This window comes from Epinephelus lanceolatus, chromosome 15 (genome assembly GCF_041903045.1).
Source record: "Epinephelus lanceolatus isolate andai-2023 chromosome 15, ASM4190304v1, whole genome shotgun sequence".
NCBI classification, from domain to species: domain Eukaryota; kingdom Metazoa; phylum Chordata; class Actinopteri; order Perciformes; family Serranidae; genus Epinephelus; species Epinephelus lanceolatus.
Window position 1 is genome coordinate 16,760,195 of NC_135748.1, and position 18,750 is coordinate 16,778,944.

The window sequence follows — 18,750 nt, forward strand, 5'->3', positions numbered from 1 at the left end:
TGTCAGCGCAGAGGACCACCTTGATCCCCCCTGGAAGTCAAACAGAAGTGTGGGTAGCCGTGTCCTGGGAGGCCTTCTCTGCCATCATAGTGAAATGGAACTGGCCCAGAAAGCAAACAAGATCGCTCCCCATCTCCCCTCCACCCCCAAGCCCAGACCAGCCTTGTCTGGGTGATGGGTTTTTCTGTTGTTCTGTTTGTTTGCTTGTTTGGTCTGGAGCTCATGGATACCCAGCATGGAGTAGAGAGGAGAAGTGGAGGAATGGAGGACGTAGAGGGGGGGGGGGGGGGGGGGGGGGGGATGCGTGACACACAGACCTCCCCTTGAGGTGACGAGAGACCTGCCGAGAAGCTACCAGGCAAAGCTGCTCGACAAATATACACAGACCCCAGGATCAGGGCAACAAGGACAGATCGCTGTCTCTGATCCTTCAGCAGATGTTATTTCTGACACGCATCTCACAGCGCAGTCTTGAGTCATGTAAATTCTATAAGGACCTTTCAGACATGTCTCATAGTTCACTCTACAGGAGATTTCTTTGGCTCTGTCTACCTGTAATGTGTTGAACATTCGTGGGTGAAGCTATTTGCACAGGTAATTTGTAAATGTTGTAGACAACAGTTGACATGTCCGATGCTCTATAGGTTAAAATAAATCTTCATCCATTTTCAGATATAAAATGTTTCACCACACAGACACTGTTTCAGAGATTTCCCTCAAAGACTGTGACTACACTGTCCCAATTTCAGATTAGCCTACAGAGAGTGACACCTTCTGGCAGCAAAGAGGACTGCCTCTTCAGTGGATACACACCCAGGACAGATATACTGTACATGTCCCCATGTGACATCATATGAATATATACATGTATGCTCCCCTTTATTGCTCATTTGCTTCCCTTCTGATGGTGTTGACTATAAGTATTAACTATACATTTCACCCATTGCAGAGCCTGGCTATTTTCTTTGACATCATATTTACAATATTTTAAAGATCCCCTCCAGACATGTTGTCAGACATGTTGTTGTTCTGTTGGAACAGGAATTTGTTTCTGATGTGGGTTTTCCACAAAAATATGTTGTTAAAATTCTACTTCTAGGTTAAATCTAGTCCCTCTCCTCATTGAGAAATGCAAAACCTATGAATATGCAAATATTTCTCATTTAAAAAATACATTAAATGTCTTATACTTCATTGAAAGGTCCATATTCAGTGTATGTGCGCCGGAGGCTTCAACTGTCCACATCCCATTTGTGTAAGATGCATACTGGACCACAGCTGGCTTCCAAACTAGTTGTGATGTCACAAAATCATGCACATCTTCAACAGATATTTAAAGGGGAACACCACCTAAATTAAGAATTAAAATAGGTTATTTCCCTGGCCTGGGAAATCTAATCAATATGTGTAAACATGAGCTACTCTCTCTCAAAGCCTAGAACCAGAGTAAGTAAGTCTCAAAATGTGATGTCATCAAGTATAAAATATAGAGCTGCTCCATAGAGAATGAGTGGGATTTTTTTTTAGACACACAGAATGTTTGTTTTCTTTTTAATACCCAAAAGAGATTTATTTTATTGTTGGGTTCTCAGTTCTGAAACAGAAAATGTACTCATATACTCAGAACATTGCCCTGGGTGCTCTCAGTGTCAACTAGAATTTATTTTACCATTTGTTGTCGATGGAACAGTTTCCAATTTTATACTTGATGACATCACAAATTTGAGGTTTAGCACTCTAACTTTTAGATTTGGGTGTTAACTAATATTTTTGGCCTGTCTTAGACCATGGGAATAACATGTATGTATTTTTTAAATGATTGTAGTACCCTCTTAAGGTGAGCACAGACAAACTGTCGTCTTTACTCGAGCAGATGAATGTGAAAACAGCCTTCTGATGTCAAGGTGTTGTTGTACTGGACTGCATTATACTAAGAGGTGTTTTTTTTGTCCTTCCTGGTTACATTCATGAGGGGGGCTGAATATTAGAAACAATTCTCAGGGTAATGCAGTCCAATACAAAACATCACCAACACCTTTATGACAGTGTAAAAGAACAAAACTGAGCATAAAGGTAGACTTCATGGCAGGACAGTATTAGACTGTACAAGCATACCCAATAAAGTGGACACTAGATGCATTCTACATAGCATGACCCTTTAAAACATTTTTTAAGAAAGGCGTGGATAACTGGAACATTTACACCCCAGTCCAGCCAGAAGAGGGAGACATTGTGCTTCATTTCCCCAACAGCTTTGCTCTGATCTTCTAAATCACTGTAGCTCGACCAGTTTTCACCATGAATCCCTCACTTTGACCAATACAAGCTACACAAGAATATGTGGTATGTTACGTGGGAAGTTTCTTTGTTCTTTGCTTAATGTGTGAGGACCAACTCAGTGAACTCTTTACAGTGCTGCTGCATTTGTGCCTGTTCACTCTTCAAACGTCTCCCCCACAGAGGTTAATGGGGTCATCTGGCCTGCAAAGAGGATCCACATCTTGAAAACATTCAGACTAACAGATGTAGGAGAGCGGTATTGAGTATCATTTGGAGAAAAAAAAAAAGAGTATCTTCAACCTCTCATCAGCAGCTGTTACATAATAGCATTGCAATAATGCTAGCCATGATTGCTAACAGTGGTCAGCCAGTATCTGCAGTAAATGCAGTGAAGATTGGTGGAGGAATCAAGGAAAGCACACTTCAAAGATTTCTGTAGATTAATGACAGCTGTCGTTTTGTTGTAGTTTACGGTGAACTGTACCTTCAAACAATGGTCCCATTCTAAAGCCCAGTTCAGGAATAAGGCACTTTATTCATACGGCTAGAGCCGAGCACACGTTTGATACTGGAAGGGATTCCATGATAGCGATTTCAAAGTCTTCCACAAACCCCCACTTCACCACTACCCTCTTTAACTATGTCATTACTCCCTTGTGGTGAGCGACTGGCTCGGCAAACTGCTCGGTGTGGTGCAACAATCACATCCAGCTGCTGAGAATGGGATCTGACATGTGAAACCACTACACACACACACGCCCGCTCACTCACACATCATGATGCAACATACGCAAAACTACAAGCCAGGGCTGCTTATGCATGCAGGCACTGAAAGACAAAATCTATTGTTGAAATCAGGAGCATAAACAGAAAGACAGTCAGAGCTTAAGGAAAACTTTTCGTTTCTCAGTTGAGAAGTTGGGTTTTTATTCCAATGGTATGTACTGAAATATACAAAACACTGACACCTGCCAATCCAGCGGCAACAAAGACAGGAAGAGAACAACAGGAAAGAGGAACGTACTCCCAAAACACACCGACAGAGCAAACTACAAAACTGTAGTACATTAAACTCCCATGTGAACCAAATTGCAAGTATACCTAGTTTCTACTATGTCCACTGTCCAGACAAAAGGGCTGCTGAAACAGTCCAGACAACATAATAAACAAGGAATCTGACACCAATATTTTGTTCTACATAAAAAGCTCAGTTGGCCGCCTCTGGCGATGCAACACTTCAGATACCTAAAGGGCATTAAAAACACATATTCCAGAAATGGAGTGCTTAAAAAGTCACATTCAAGAATACTGCAGAAGTACAGAAAAAGATACACAGACACATGACGCTCTAACATATGCTGCTTTAGCCTCATGTTGAACAGGGGAAAAAAATGGCTCCGTTATTGCATTTACTGACAATTCAGTGACTTAAGAAACTCATGTAAATCTAGAAAAGGTTTGGAAACATTGAAATGAATGAACATATTTGGTCAGGGTCTGTTGGTCACTGTCTCCAGGGGAAAGTTCATAAAACTTGCCGATACTGTGAGCTGCATCAACTTCCTGCGAAATATTTCTGGTTAAAACTTTGCACTGAGACTGGGCACTTGAACACTGTTTGCTCTCTGTAGCAGCGAATAGTGTTTCTATTCAATTGCTATGTTCAATGGTAATATAGTGCAAAAATCTACCACAATTACGAAATACATTAAAAAAAACATACAAATATATGTGATGGTTCCAGTTTCATGCCAAAGGACAGTCTCACAAACAGTTGGGAAGTGAGAACAAAATTCTCAGACTGCAAATCCCTTGTGAAAAGTGCCCTTTACTCCTGGGGTAAGCTCTCTTGGATCTCTTCTCTCACACAAAGAACAGAGTCATATTATTACTCAAGGTTATCCAAAATTGTGTGTACAATAACTAAACTATTAAGTTCACCTTGTTTTGGTTTGTGGTTGTTCTTAAAAATGAACCAAACTTGAGTAAATCCATGGAATGTTTTGATATCGTGCAAACACTCGTCTCTCCTGACAGTTTCTCAATGCGTTCCTGTGGCATGCATCTCCACCTGCGTACTGCTTGCAGCAGTGCATCCTGCTACAATTTCGGTCGGGTATTTCCCACTTTAAAGCCTCTGGCGAGTGATTCTCCACCTGATCAGCTTCTCTCTGTTTTCACAACAAACAGTCCTGGAGGGGAAAATCCGCCGCTCCCAAAGCTTCATGAAAAAGTCCCTGTGACAATCCTTGTCCTTTTTAATACATGTGGTGTAGTAAGCCCCATGCGCCACTAGGGGTCCTCTTCCATGTCATCCAGGTTGGGAGCCATGATGAAGTGTTTGGGGTAAAGGAGACTGTGCTCGTCTGCGTACTCTTCCCAACGCGCATCGTCGCTCTCGTGGGTGATGTAGCGCTCGCCTCGCCGCGTCTCAAACTCCCTGAGGTCCAGCCATGTCTGATAGTCCTGAGAAGAGGAGACAGACGCTTTTAAATGAATTCAGTACATTGTTCTCCTTAATGAGGAGCTATTTCTGACATTAAGTGACTGAATTCCTTTGAACTCTAGGCTTTTATGATCAGTTCCCTCTCAGAAATGCCATCAGTTTGCATGTGACCTGTACTACTTGCATTCCGGACATGGACTTCCTACGTTGGGGGTTGAAAGCAGGAAGTATAATGTGGCCATGAAGCCAGTGAATAGAATTTTTGTCTTTCCATGCCTATATTTGTTTACATTTTGGCAAATTGGCACCATTAAAAGTCATGTAGAATTAGCTATTAGCACTTCCTGTTTGCACTGTAACCACTAATGTATAGATAGTTATCAGTGGACGATTGATACCAAAGAAAACTTCCAAACATGATAATTATGAGACAATATCCTCAAACTGTAAGACATGATAAATGTCGAATTATGTGTATCATATCTGTGTGTTCAGATTTTGTGACTGACACAAAGGAGTAGGATTTGGGTGAAAGGGTCAAAGAAAAAAGGGTAATATGTCACCTGTAACCAGGGATGGCTGAGACACTTGTCCACGCTGTACCTCTTCCTCATCTTGACTTGGAGAAGATTGTTGATCAGATCTGTGGCTGTGAGGGAAATCAATAAACATGTATCAATAAACTGAAGGTAAAAGATATATCATATCATACCAACAGCATACTTTGGTATTTTCACTTTCAAAGGGGAAGACTTTCTAACAGAGGTTACCGTAGTTGCTTTGCTAAACACTAGCATCAACACCTTTATCATTTGTTTCACCTTGTGATAACTTTCACACTGCTGGGGAGGTCTGAGAGTGATTCATCTCAGCCCCAGACACAGAAAAGTCACAGTAAAGGTCAGATGACCCAGACATGTAGGTGGGGAGGACAGTCCTGAGGTTACATGTCTGAGTATCACTTTGACGCTAAACTACAAGTGCAACCAGGCTGCCAAGCACGTACAAGAGTGAAGGACATACTAGCGAACCGCCAGATTACAGTATTGGTGAATTCCAGTTGGAAGGGGAACACACAGACCTATTGTTTTACATCTTCTTACCCTCTGCAGAAATGTCCTTCCAGGGTGTAGGGGGGTACATGAAGGCAGCATTCTGGATCTGGTCGGTAATGTCCTCGTCCTCATTGAAAGGGAATGTCCCACTCAAGCTGACATACACGATGACTCCGACCGACCACATGTCTAAGGAGCGGTTGTAGCCTTTACTGCGCAGCACTTCCGGAGCTAGGTAAGCTGGGGTGCCCACCACCGATCGCCGGAACGACTTTTCGCCAATGATACGGGCAAAGCCAAAGTCACACAGCTTTACCTGTGAGAAGACAGAAAACATGGTCAATGTATTTAAGCAAAAACATAAACAAAAACATACATAAATGCGCAAGTTTCTATTTCGTACCTGAGGAAAGGGCTCTGCGGAGGCCAGTAGTACATTCTCAGGCTTCAAGTCACAGTGAACAATGTTTTTGAAGTGCAGATGTCTCAAGGCCACCAGGATCTGTTGCAAGCAAAAGCACCGATTTAGCCAAAAGAAAAATCCAGAGGACAATAATATAAACTCCAGCATCTAAATGTTTTAATGCATGGAGTGTGTGATGTAAACAAGGTAATGTTTGTATAATTCAACAAGTAGAATCTCTTGATGCTGCCATATGGAAAAATAACAGTAGTATAAGCAAACAAAGGCTCTTAAATATTTCCATCCTGAGCAGTACCTTCACATACAGACACATGATCTCATCTCATCATCCCATCTATATTCACGAGGCCTGGCGTACGCTAGTGCTGCACGCATGTCTGCCTATGGCCCTGTACCAAAACCACAGTGCGCCTGGCTCCCCTATCCTGACCCTGACTTTGACAGAAGTCCTCCCGGGCCACATCAGAGCCAGGCCCGCCGCAGCTAATGGGGCTGTTGTTAATGACCCCGCTTCTGTTTGGGACCCGGGATCGGCGGAGGCCCAGGGGCCTGCTGCTCTTCTAATCAGGCCACAAAGCCACCAGCACTCTGCAGGCTGTAATCCACGAGCCAGGGAGGAGGCCGTGATGCCATGTAGACCAATCCCGTAAACAATCCCCCCCCCAAAATCAGCTAACCACAAGAATAAACAAGCGCTGGAGCTGCAGCACAGCCTCAGTGGGCTAACACACCCCAAAAAACAGAAGGGAGGGCAGGGACGGAGGGAAAGAAAGCTAGAAAGATACAAAATAAAACACAAAGAATGCAAGCAATAAGTGAAGGATGGTGCTATTTAAAAGGAGAAAGTGTGAAAAGGCAACGACAAGTGCTATAAATCTAACTGATTATCAGTTATTTATGATCATCTGCTTTCAGAGAGAATAAAGTCGCATCAGGCTACAGAGCATTCTTAATAAAGTCAATGTGTAAGTACTGGAATCACAATCTTGAAGAATGGAAGAGAAGAAAAGACAAAAAGAGATGGCACAAATGGAGAGGAGTGTTTCTGCAACACTGACCTGTGTGACTAGGAACTTGGTGATTCGTTCAGGAAGTTTGCTCTTCTCGCTGGACAGAATCATCTCCAGCATGTCGCCGTGCAGCTTCTCCATGACAACAAACACCCTCTCCGGTGTCTCGAACATACACTCCAAATTGACAATACCTGGGTGATGCAGATTCTGAAGACAAGGACAAAAGACAGAGTCTACTAGGGTTCCTGTAGCTTGAGGCAAAATAGATTTAAGACTTTTTAATGCAACTCTAAATGAGATTTTAGTCCAATTTTACAACAACCAAAACTGAAGAAACAAAAAAACCCTGAACTGACACCAATAGGGTTAAGAACAATTTTGGCCAAATATATCTTGTGACATAAAACATGACTTTTTTTGTCATATGGTGAAGATGAGAGAAAAACAGAACTGGGAAATGCGGGGTTTCTTAGCCATTTTGTGTTTCTCACTCTGCATGTGGGATTTCACTGCTGTGATTCCCATGAAAACGAGTTTAAACTAGAACGTTTGTGCTAAACTGTAAGAAATCAAGATGTTCTTGAGATATCGTGTTTATGAGAATGAGACGAATGCAAGGTCACAGTGACCTTGACTTTTGACCACCAAAATCCAATCAGTTCATCATGGAGTGAACGTTTGTGCCTAATTTAGAGAAATTCCCTCAAGGTGCTCTTGAGATATTGCATTCATGACAATGGGACAGACGGGCATACGAACAATCCAAAAACATAACACCTCTGGCCACAGCTATCGCCGGCGTGGAGGTATACCAAACTTTTTGCATAAAACACACTGAGCCTCTTAAGCATTGTCTTGTATCAAAATCTTGGTTAAATAGCCACTGGATCCTCTTTTCTTTGAGCATCAAGTAATGAGTGTGTTGGTTCTGCAGTCCTGTTCTACGTGACGTTACCAATTATTTTGACATTTTCAATGTCAGGAAAAAAAATATTCAAAAAAATCCTACTTCCCAAGTCTTAGTATTTTAGACTTTTAAGACTAATTTAAGACATTATTAAATTAATGCTTTTTATGGCTTTTTAAGGATCCGTAGGAACACTGGTTTAAACTGACTGAGGAACAGAGAGGGAACCACTCAGAAAAGACAGTCTGTACCATGTACTGTATATCAAAAGGCTCCAGCTAAGGCCTTTCATGTTGTATCACTGAAGAATTCTGGTCATTACCTGTAATATGGCCACCTCATTCCTTAGCTGGCTCTCCTGCTTGGTAGGAAATCTCATCTTGTCAATAACCTTGATGGCCACATCTCTGCCGCTTTTTCTGTGTTTGCCTGAAATATTATGGAACAGGTTAATATGAATGACTTTAAATAAGCCACAAATTTAATACAGGAGAGAGTAAGATTATATAAAATATAAGTGGCACAATATCAAAAGTGAAACATACCTCCATACACGATGCCAAACTGGCCGGATCCCAGCACCTCGTCAGAGAATATTTGGTACACTGAGGCAATATCCTATAAACAGATCATTTGCATTGTTACTGCTGTGTTTTTCTTTCTGAATTTTCCATGCTGACATTGGCAATCACTGAAGATTACATCATTAAAAGCCCGGAAAAAAAGGTTGCTCTTCCAAAATGTTTTCTGGTATTGCCAAATATTTAACTTTCACTCAATGCAGAAGTGGAACTGAGACGAAACTCCCTCGACCAAAAATATGGGTCAGCAGCTTCCCCATTTGGGCAGCATGAAAGCTTCCACCGGAGGTTTTGGTAAATACACAGTCGGATACAATCTCTGATTTTACCCCAACAGATACTTTAATAGCACATGAATGCGTGCATGTGCAGGCTTTGCGGGGAAATTGTGCAACAACGTCAGAGAAATAAGAAGCCCCACTCACCACATTCTCCTGGACCTGGCAGTTGGACACAGATATGCTGATGGACAGCTCTTCTGGAGAAGAAAACACATCATGTTTCCACAGTCAACGACTCAAAAAACGCCACTTTAACAAAGCATAAGCATGAATCTTTATTTGTAGTCAGAGACACATTGTTCAAATACTGGCACTTTTTTTTTTTCCCCACAAGCTTCAAGCTTATCGCAGCTGCATGCAGTAAGTCACAGCCCCACATAATGAAGCATTTTATTACACAATAAATTGGCTATAAAATTGATCTGGGAAGCAATGTGTGACTGAATGGTGCAAGTATGCAATGCATTTCATAACTGGGAATTTAAACAGCCGCAGGGGCTAATTCTGCATACTGGCCAATGAATACAAAAGCCAGAGATAAAAGCAAGTAGAAGGCATGGTGTTGTGATCATTTAGCTGGTGCTGCACACAAATATTTAATTCAATTTTGAAACATAAGCTCTAATTTGGAATAAAAAATGACCACTTAATTAACACCAATAGTTGCACATCAAATATTGATATTATTTACCAGTTTATCAACAAATACTTTATGAATAAATTAATCCAGATCTATGGAGGACGACTGTTTTTAACAGCTTATTGTCAATTCCTGTCTATATTGTTAAACACCAACACCTGACTACTGTGAGGGAGGCTCAGCTTCTGCACAGTCATGTCATTTTTCACTACTGACTTCACAGCCTCACTTCCTAACGCCTATAGACACTTAACACAGGGTTTCCCCCGCTGATCGAAAGCTTCGCCTGGCTACCTAAGTGACCACTCCGGCCAAGGTGGTTCAAAGACGGCTCTTTCTTTCTATCTGAGTAAACCTCAAACCTTTCAACACACAAAATAAAGGAAAGCAAGACTTTTTTGTTTGTTGTGGCCCTTCAAGTTACCAACGCAGTCTCGTTTTGAGTCAGGAAAAACCCTGTGATATTACAACTCACTGTGAGGGAAACTCTTGTCTGATACAACAAGGCACACAGTCACAAACTGACAACATTCCTCAGTGATGTGTGTTACAAGCTATACTATATCTCTCTCTTAATTTCAGAATTTAGATGAGTTTTGCTGACCAAAGGTTAGGCATGGATCTCACCTAGGGCTGGGTGAGATGGAGAAAATCAAATATTACGATAGTTTTGATCAAATATCTTGATAACAATAATGCAGTGATATTGTGGAGTGGATTTTCATTTCAAAATCATCATTAATGTGGATATTATGACTAAGTGGGTAAAGGCAAAAAAAGCTAGAACAGTTTGGTAAGTTCATAAAATTACATCACTTTACAGTAATGCAGCCTTTAAAGGTCCAGTGTGTAGGGTTTAGAGGCATCTAGCGGTGAGGCTGCATTACTTTTCCTGTGTGCCAAACATGTAGGAGAACTATGGCAGCGAAAACACAAATAGCCCTATCTAGTGCCAGTGTTTGGTTTGTCCATTCTGGGCTACTGTAGAACAACATGGTGGACTCAATTATATACCATTTCTGCCAATAGATGCCCCTAAATCTGACACACTAGACCTTTAAAACCAGGATTAGACAACACTTAGGATATTACAATATCCAAAATCTAAGATGATGTCTAGTCTCATATCATGATATTGATATAATATTGATATACTGCCCTGCCCTGATCTTACCCATCCCATAACAGACTGTATTAACTGAGCATGTTTAATGATACATCATACAGCACCTTTGAACAGCATTTGACATTACAGTGTCAAATCTAATAGGATTGGTTGTGTGAATTTGAAAAAATATCACTTCAGAGAAAAAATGCAATAAGACAGTTCTATTTAAAGTTGTTTCCTCATTTCTTCCACAGAAAAAGAAAAAAACACTGTATTAAGCACCAGAGAGCTGTAATCTTCTACTTACTATGGTCTTTGCCCTGGCCAGCAGCAGTGGCCACACTGGGCTGAGGGGTGACGGGCATCAGGGCCTGTCTGATGGCCTTCTCCCAGCCCTGAGCAACGTCCATGCCGACTCCTGAGGCCGCCAGAGCAGGGCTGTGGTAGTGACTGCAGTTGTTCTCCCCTACATAGTAGACCATGGTGGCTGTGATGATCTCGAAGCAGTGCGGGTTGCTGCCCTGCGCCAGATTACTGAAGTCTCTGGACTGTTCCACCTGGAGGATCTCAGACAGAGGGATTTCCTGTTGGAGAAGAGAAGGACAGACATTACAACAACAACAACAACAAAACACACAAAATATTATATTCTGCATCTCTCGAATAAATAAGATCCTTAATATTTTGAAGCGAGAACTGAATTCATTTTTTCTTTCTGCACAGTGTTGTCTGCACACTCAACCAATTCATCTAAGGTATAAACAACTGGCATAAAGAAACAACACTCCTCACAACAAACAGAGTAAAAGAGTCCAACAGCAGATGCCCAACCACATTTCTATATAAGCACCAACATGTATTATTTAAGTCATATTACCTAGAGAGGCGAGGTAAGAAACAGGATAAAAAAAAATGCATATACAGAAATTCCTTGTTGGATTTTTTACATAAATACATTTTTTAAATCTATGAAAAACTAAAAAATAAATAAAACTAGAGCTACAGCAAAAGCACTCAAAACAATTCACTGTCTTTAGCGAGTTGACAAGCTTCCTTTTTAATTTAATTTAAAAAAAATGAAGTTACAAATTTTGTGTTGCTATTTTTCTTTCATTTCACAAGAAAAACTAAAACAGAAATCCTACTAAAGCAGAAAAATGCTAAATGATGTAATGCACTGCCTAAACAATGACATGACAGAAATAATAACACAGGTAACACTCACACACTCCAAAAGTCTCCACACTTGTAATCACAGTGTTGATTATATAGTCGCAGCTCTAACTTTCTCCTTTACTCTCCTCTCTCTCATGAGCACATACAGAAAGGACAGTTTGAAGCGCACTTTAAAAGTTCCCCCTTCCCCTTCAACTTCACTGTCAAATCAAAGAGAGGAGGGAGGGTACAAAATTAAAAAACACAGAGAAGCTCCAGCCAATGGGGGCTCACGGAGGCACACGCTGTCCCCTCCGCGTGGCTCACCACAGAGTATCAGATGAAGTGCTTGTGGTTAGCGGGGCCGGGTCACGTGAGCGGGCCCTGCGGCGGCTCAAGTGCTCTGGTTCCCTGATTACAAGGCAGGGCCAGCCAGAGGCCCCATCTGAGCACGAGCCGCTGGCGCTACCGCCAGCCACTGAGACGAAAGACACGGCAACTACCGTTCCTCCGCAAAGGGCAGTGTGTGAGCGGGTGTGTGTGGGTGCAATGTTTGAGTGTGACAGGACTCAATCTGGCAGAGACAGAGAGAAGCCCCCTCGCCCCATAAAAGGTTCTTCAGAGAAAGCCACAAGTACAGGGGTCTCGTCTTCAAACGAGGAGCCGTTATGGCTTCCAAATGGAGAAAATGGCTGCCATGCCTGGCAAGCAAGCCACCACGCGACCACCACTAATCAGATTGGAGGTATAAAGAAAAAGAGGAGAGGGGGAGGACAGTGGCCACACACTGATGAGCAGCAGGCTGCAAACTTCTGAGAAATGAGAGGAAAATGCCCAGGATGGTTTCCCGGATGCACACTGAGCATATGGAGAATCTGTGGTTTCAGAGGAGAAAGCCCTGAAAGAACATTTTTCTACTGTATATTCCGGAAATCATCTCACATTATCTATCACTGGATTAAAAGAATCTGCTACTCTGAAGCAGCAGGCATGGAACAAAGACCAAACTTTAAAGCATGAAAAGACGGCATTTACAGCTAGCCTTCAATTAGCCTCCTGAAAGTCTTAAACATAGCCAAGTTGATAATAAAGAACCACATAAAGCTGCCAGTAAACACACCCTGAGGAGTCGGTCCCTGCTGAGGTTTCTCCTCCGAGGCTTTAGTGGCAGGGGATGCAGGGTGTGACAGAATAATTGGGGGAGAAGGTTGAGGGACTTAAGCTTTTTTATTCAGGTTTGTTTCACAAGCAGCATAAAAGAGAGCTAGTAAGACAGACTATAGACACAGCTGCGCATAAAACCACCTGCTCAGAGGTGAACAAGCTCTGGAAACTCTGCTGCATCCTACACACCATCCCACTGAGACACAAGTCTGACCACAGCTCAAGGAGGTGTCAAAGTCGCCAAACACACAGAGCAACATGAACAATAAAATGATTACATCCCCCACCCTACACACAACCACCGACACACATGTGGAAGTCTTTACCTTGCCGGCTGTAGTTCCCTCCCTTGGTCCTCGGTGTGTAATTACTGTGCTATTAAGCCCCTGCGGCAGTGTAATGACTGACTACGATGCTGGCACTGAGAGGGGAAGTGTCACACACTCTCCGCAACTGGTTTTACATATCCGAATCACAGCTACCACTTAACTTTGGAGTGGATTAAAAAAAAGATTAAACATCAATCTAAAACTCACTGTTTGGATTTTAGAATGCAGGAATAATCGTGCATCAAAATTCTCCTGTAAATTCACTTTCTTTGTTTTTTTTACTTGGGGATCCCTAGGATTCCCTGTCAATTTTCTCATCTGATCTAAAACACAGTAGCTAAATAGAACGACTGTTAGTGACTTGATCCTTTCACTTCACGCGAGCAAGGCTGCAGAGTGAAAAACCACAGGGGAAATTTCAGCGGGCCAAACTGACCTCAGGGTAGTTTACAGTTGCAACACAACAGCCTTCAAGCTGAGTCAAGCAGCTACCGCTAGTTAGATTGTATTTGCATACTACTCACAAGTGTGACAGACAATATTCAAACATTGATATGATATGATATACTCCCAATGACTTCAACATCACCAAAGCGGTGTCATTTTCGATACTATGGAGCTATAACGGGGACTTTACAGATTTTATTCACCATGAACTTCAACATTAAATCAATTAGCATTAAGCTGCTCCACTTTCTGTCAGTTTAATAAATGCTTCTGTGTGTTTTGATGTGGGGGAGACGAGGCATGGTTTTCCAAGAACAAGGCAGAGATGATAGCTTTATGCTTACTTTGTAAAACTTGGCTCCGGTGTCATTCTGGAAGAGACTCAAACTCTTGCTGTCCAGCCTCCAGTAATGTCTCTTCCGCTGTTTAAGGGGAAAAACGAACACTGAGTTAGTCCAAACAACAAAACACACATCACCTTCTGATAATACGCTACTTCAAAATTTCATGAGGAAAATACCTTCTGTGCTGAATTCAACACATGCGAACAGCTTTGGAGAAGGAGTTTTCCCCAGCATACAGGCTAAACGCAGCCCATTTCAGACTGGGCTCCTTTGTTGGACTTTTTGGGGTTATCAGTCTTACCAGGTTGTCCCTGCTCGTATAATGAACCATCCAGCCCTCCTTCACCACGGTGGAGCTCCGCCTCTTGGTGTGTTTGATGGACTGGACCACCCGCATCAGAGGGATGTTGCTGCTAGTGGAGGGGCTAGACACACACGTACAAAAAAAATTAAGATTTCATGAAAAAATATATCACTTACTCACTCTTTAAATACAATAAAACAGTAACGGCTTACATCTTAACTGACCTGTAGCCAGCTCATAAAAACTTTCATATTTGCTTTTCTAACCAGCCAGTGTCTGGTGGGTCTTTCCTGACAGAAATCCTGCACAGGAAGTGATGTATTTTATGTTTGCAGCAGTGGTAACACTACTGGAAACATAAAACGCACACTGCTGCTGTAGAATAAACATAGGAATTGAGCAGTTAGACCTGGTGGTTAAAAACATAACCGCAAAGTCCCCGGTTTGAATCAGGCTGGTGACCTTTGTTGTATGTCTTCCCCTTCTCCTTCTCATTTCCTTTCACCTTTTACAGCTTTTTAATAAAGTATAATATGTAGTGGCCACTTTATTAGGTACACCTTTACACTCTAATGCTATTTACGCTGTAAATTCTATCTTGACAAATTTAGTATTTTGTTGACATTGTCAGGAATGTGTTAATTCAATTATATGCTTGTTACTGAGGTTGTAGTCTACAGTTTCTCATTTTTTGCCCTCCCTATTTATATACGAGAGCGGGGCAGAATATTAGAAACCCCTCTCAATATAATGTGGTCCACGACAACCCCACCACTAACTATGACCTCCATGCCAAACATATAATTAAATGACTACCTCTGTGATGGTGTCAAAAAAACACCTGAACATTAAAGGCATCATAAAATAAGCTTCATGGCAGAACAGTTGTATTGCATTATACTAGATTGTACCTAATAAAGTGAACACTGAATTGGGTAGCCGGTATAAGCAGTGATAGCCAACAAAGTAAACACTGCCACCTACTTTTCATTAACAGAAAATCTACATTTGCACATTACCAACCATGATGCTTGTCTCTGAATGTAGTACCAGAAATGAAAATGCAGAAATGTCAAACTGGATTACCTCAAGTTAAAGCACTAATAAGTAACTTTTATTTTTTTAAAAAAGTAAATTAGTTTTGGTCATCTTTGACCTCACATGGCACTAAATGAAATAAATACTACTCTATCTGACTACTCTATTGCCTTGTAGCACTTCTAATGGCCCTACCACACGTTAACAAAAATGACAAAACAACCAATCACAGGCAAGGACTTCAACACAGCTGTCAATCATGTCAGTCACTGCTCATGCACTGTGGCTAAACTGTCTAAATTGACTAAAGAGCACTGATCAAATATAAGTCAAGATTCTGTAACTTCAGAGACATATATTAGTGTACTGTTTAGCTGTAAAATGAGAAAGGTTGTGACCTGGCCGCCATGTTGAAAACAGTGGAACTGTAACTAAGCCGTCCGGAGCAGACTTTCATTTTACAGTACACTAAAATGTTTCTGAAAACATCTGCAGCAAGAAATAGGCAATACAGTCACAGAATCCTGATTCATATTTGATCAGCGCTGCCTAGTTTGACAGTTTGACCGCACACAAGGAGTGAATGACCTGATTGACATCTGCATTAGAGACTCCTCTGCTCTCACTGGTTGTTCTCAGCGGCCGCACAGTCTGATTCTGGCAAATGCTATTAGAAGCAGTGGGACAAGGATTATCTGTCTCATGTATTTCTTTAAGAACATAGTGACAGTTTCAGTAAACTTGACTTAAAGTTATTTTCCTAACTGTAACTTTAAATTAACGTCTTCATACCTTATAGTCTTAATGGGCTCTTCGTCTTTCTCTCTATCCAATAAGGGAGAATCCATGTCGAACATCCTCTCATCTGGGGTGGAGGGTTCCTCTGGGTCGTCCAGTCCTCTCCCGCCATCCATATCGCTACTGTCCACCTCCATAGTATCCATAGTAGTGTCTGAGTCTGGGCCAGGGCTGGCTGGCTCTATATACGTACATTAAATATGCAAATATTTGAAATTGCAAGTACTCTGTATGCCACTGCGACTGTGAACTTGGATGCTGAATTTACCTCCATTGAAGTCCACCTCCCCCAAACAGTCTCTAGGTACCTTCGAAGCACATCGCTTATGGCAGTTGAATCTGCAATCTGGCAGATGACATTAAAAAAATGACTCAAAAACACAATAATTACGGCAAAGCATCACCAAAATCTTCTAAAATGAACCACAATGTATGAAACTCTTCTTATACAGTCCTACCTTTACACTGCATGCCCTGGCGAAAGAGACCCTTAAGCAGACGCTTGCAGTACTGGCAGATCGTGGGACGGGTGTAGGTGTGAATGGCGAAGGTGTGCGGCACCTTAACCCGCCCCAGCACCATCTTCTCCATCCAGATGGGCCTGCCGCTCCAGGACAGGATCCGCTTCCCGGCCTCCTGATGGGACCTCTGCTGTGGAGGTTGGATGGATGGGGGGGAAAAAAAGGAGAAGACAGGGGGACGTTGGGAAGAATTAAAAACCATATGCAGGAAGGAAGTGAATGGAGAAACAAAGGAACAACAGCCTCAAAGGGAGTATTTGAATGATAGGGAAAGACAGAGTGAACAATGACATGGCAGTAGAAGAGGAGAAAGAAATCAGCAGAAAAGGGAAAAAAGGAATCCGTCATACCGAGTTAGCATGACTTTGCATAGTTAACGCGATCCCAGTGGTCGAAAAAACGGTTATTAGATTTGTCATGTTTTACCACATATGAGCATTTAGTTCTGATTTTATATGATAAATCAAGCAGCCTGGAAGCTCCTGTCAAAAAAGGAAGGAAGCTTCTTCATGTTCAAAAGTGAGTCAATACATAAACTTGGACTTTTAATGTCATTAACATAATTACATTTCCTGATGACCTTTCATGGGGACACAGACAAGAGAGGAATATTCCAGTGCAAAAACTGTTTCATAAGACCTCGCCGAGGATCACTCCACAGAGCTCTCTGCAGCTCAATTCAATTTTCCGCATCAGTGGTATTCTACAACAGGGCCTTGGAGATTCACCCATGGAATGGGAGCCAAATTTGATAAGTTTAGACACGTTTAACAGTTGAGACAAAGCTTGTGAGCAGCATGCAGATTGACTGCCTCGCATTCTTGGCCAATTCACCTGGCTCCCAGTATGATTCAGGATCACATCTACACTCGAGCCAGCTCGTTTTATTTGTAAGGATAAAAAAAAATCATTACCTCCATTCAGGGGGATAAGCAGACACTGATGTTTTTCCAACTTTTCACAGTCCTCTTTAAAGAGGTTCTTCATTTCTATCCAAATATGCACTTAAGCATTCACCAATCAGGACTCACCTCATCCAGGACCACCACGGCATTTTCGGCAGGTGCTGGTCGGGGGACGGAGAGGGAGGGTCCAGGCAGTGAGACATTGGACAGTCGCCTCTTCCTGACACCAGTACAGTTATTTGGGATCTTAAAGGCGCAGCGCTTGTGGTAGTTCAGCCCACATCCTTGAAATATGAAAACACAAATGACATCAGTCACAAACACAAAGGTAGTGTGAACATATTTCCACTCCACAAATTGGCCACATGATGGCCCCACTGATGAACAGGCTTAGGGAGAGGAATTTATGACTATGAATGTTTCACTGGTAAATAAATCAACCTCTTAAATTTAATTTACAGTCAGAGGAGACTTCAAATGCAGCCTAATGACATGAAAATTAAAGAGCATAATTCAGATCTGATCAAACAAGGACTGACATGCCATAATTCCACTGGGATCTGAATGTCAGGCGTTTTACTGGATACAGTGCTGAATCTCTCGTGTTTGCTTGTATATCTCCCTGACACATTGTTAAGGTCAGACAGGTGGTGTGACTGTGTATGGAAATGGTAGAAAGCGGACTGAATTTTCTCCCTGACATACAGTGAAAGGCAGGGTTTGGCTCCTGTGAAAGCAGTAAAATCATCTGTGGGAGTCGCTAATACATTAGCAACAACCATCATTTTAATCATAAGTAATAAGGGTTGTAACTCTTTGTGTGTTCATGCCGAGCCTGGGGGTCAGCGCACACAGAATACACCATATGTAGACTGATGCTTGTAAAGTGGAACCAAATTTCACGACCACAAGTTCTGCGGAAACTTTTAGCAGTAGCCTATGCCGCTGGCAACATATGCTGAGGTTACTGCAACAAGTGGATTGCCATGTGAGTGAGTCACACTATGGCG

At 42.0% G+C, this 18,750-nt stretch overlaps 1 protein-coding gene across 3 annotated transcripts in view; it reads right to left on the minus strand.

Annotated features, from left to right (window-relative positions):
- Positions 1-3,189: 3,189 nt before the first annotated feature.
- prkd3 (protein kinase D3) overlaps positions 3,190-18,750 on the minus strand; it is a 46,243-nt gene continuing 30,682 nt past the window's right edge. Inside the window, exons 5-19 of one of the 3 annotated variants that reach the window (XM_033643393.2) lie at positions 17,867-18,024; positions 16,773-16,962; positions 16,583-16,660; positions 16,309-16,495; positions 14,476-14,599; positions 14,175-14,252; positions 11,043-11,319; positions 9,132-9,184; positions 8,671-8,743; positions 8,448-8,554; positions 7,264-7,425; positions 6,185-6,283; positions 5,830-6,097; positions 5,290-5,375; positions 3,190-4,746 (exon numbers count right to left, since the gene is read on the minus strand). In XM_033643393.2, coding sequence (XP_033499284.1) covers positions 4,573-4,746; positions 5,290-5,375; positions 5,830-6,097; positions 6,185-6,283; positions 7,264-7,425; positions 8,448-8,554; positions 8,671-8,743; positions 9,132-9,184; positions 11,043-11,319; positions 14,175-14,252; positions 14,476-14,599; positions 16,309-16,495; positions 16,583-16,660; positions 16,773-16,962; positions 17,867-18,024 — 2,114 coding nt within the window. In that variant the 3' untranslated portion in view covers positions 3,190-4,572. Of the gene's footprint in view, positions 4,747-5,289; positions 5,376-5,829; positions 6,098-6,184; positions 6,284-7,263; positions 7,426-8,447; positions 8,555-8,670; positions 8,744-9,131; positions 9,185-11,042; positions 11,320-14,174; positions 14,253-14,475; positions 14,600-16,308; positions 16,496-16,582; positions 16,661-16,772; positions 16,966-17,866; positions 18,025-18,750 lie in introns of all 3 variants that reach the window. The other 2 variants (XM_033643394.2, XM_033643392.2) reach the window with 2 other exon arrangements.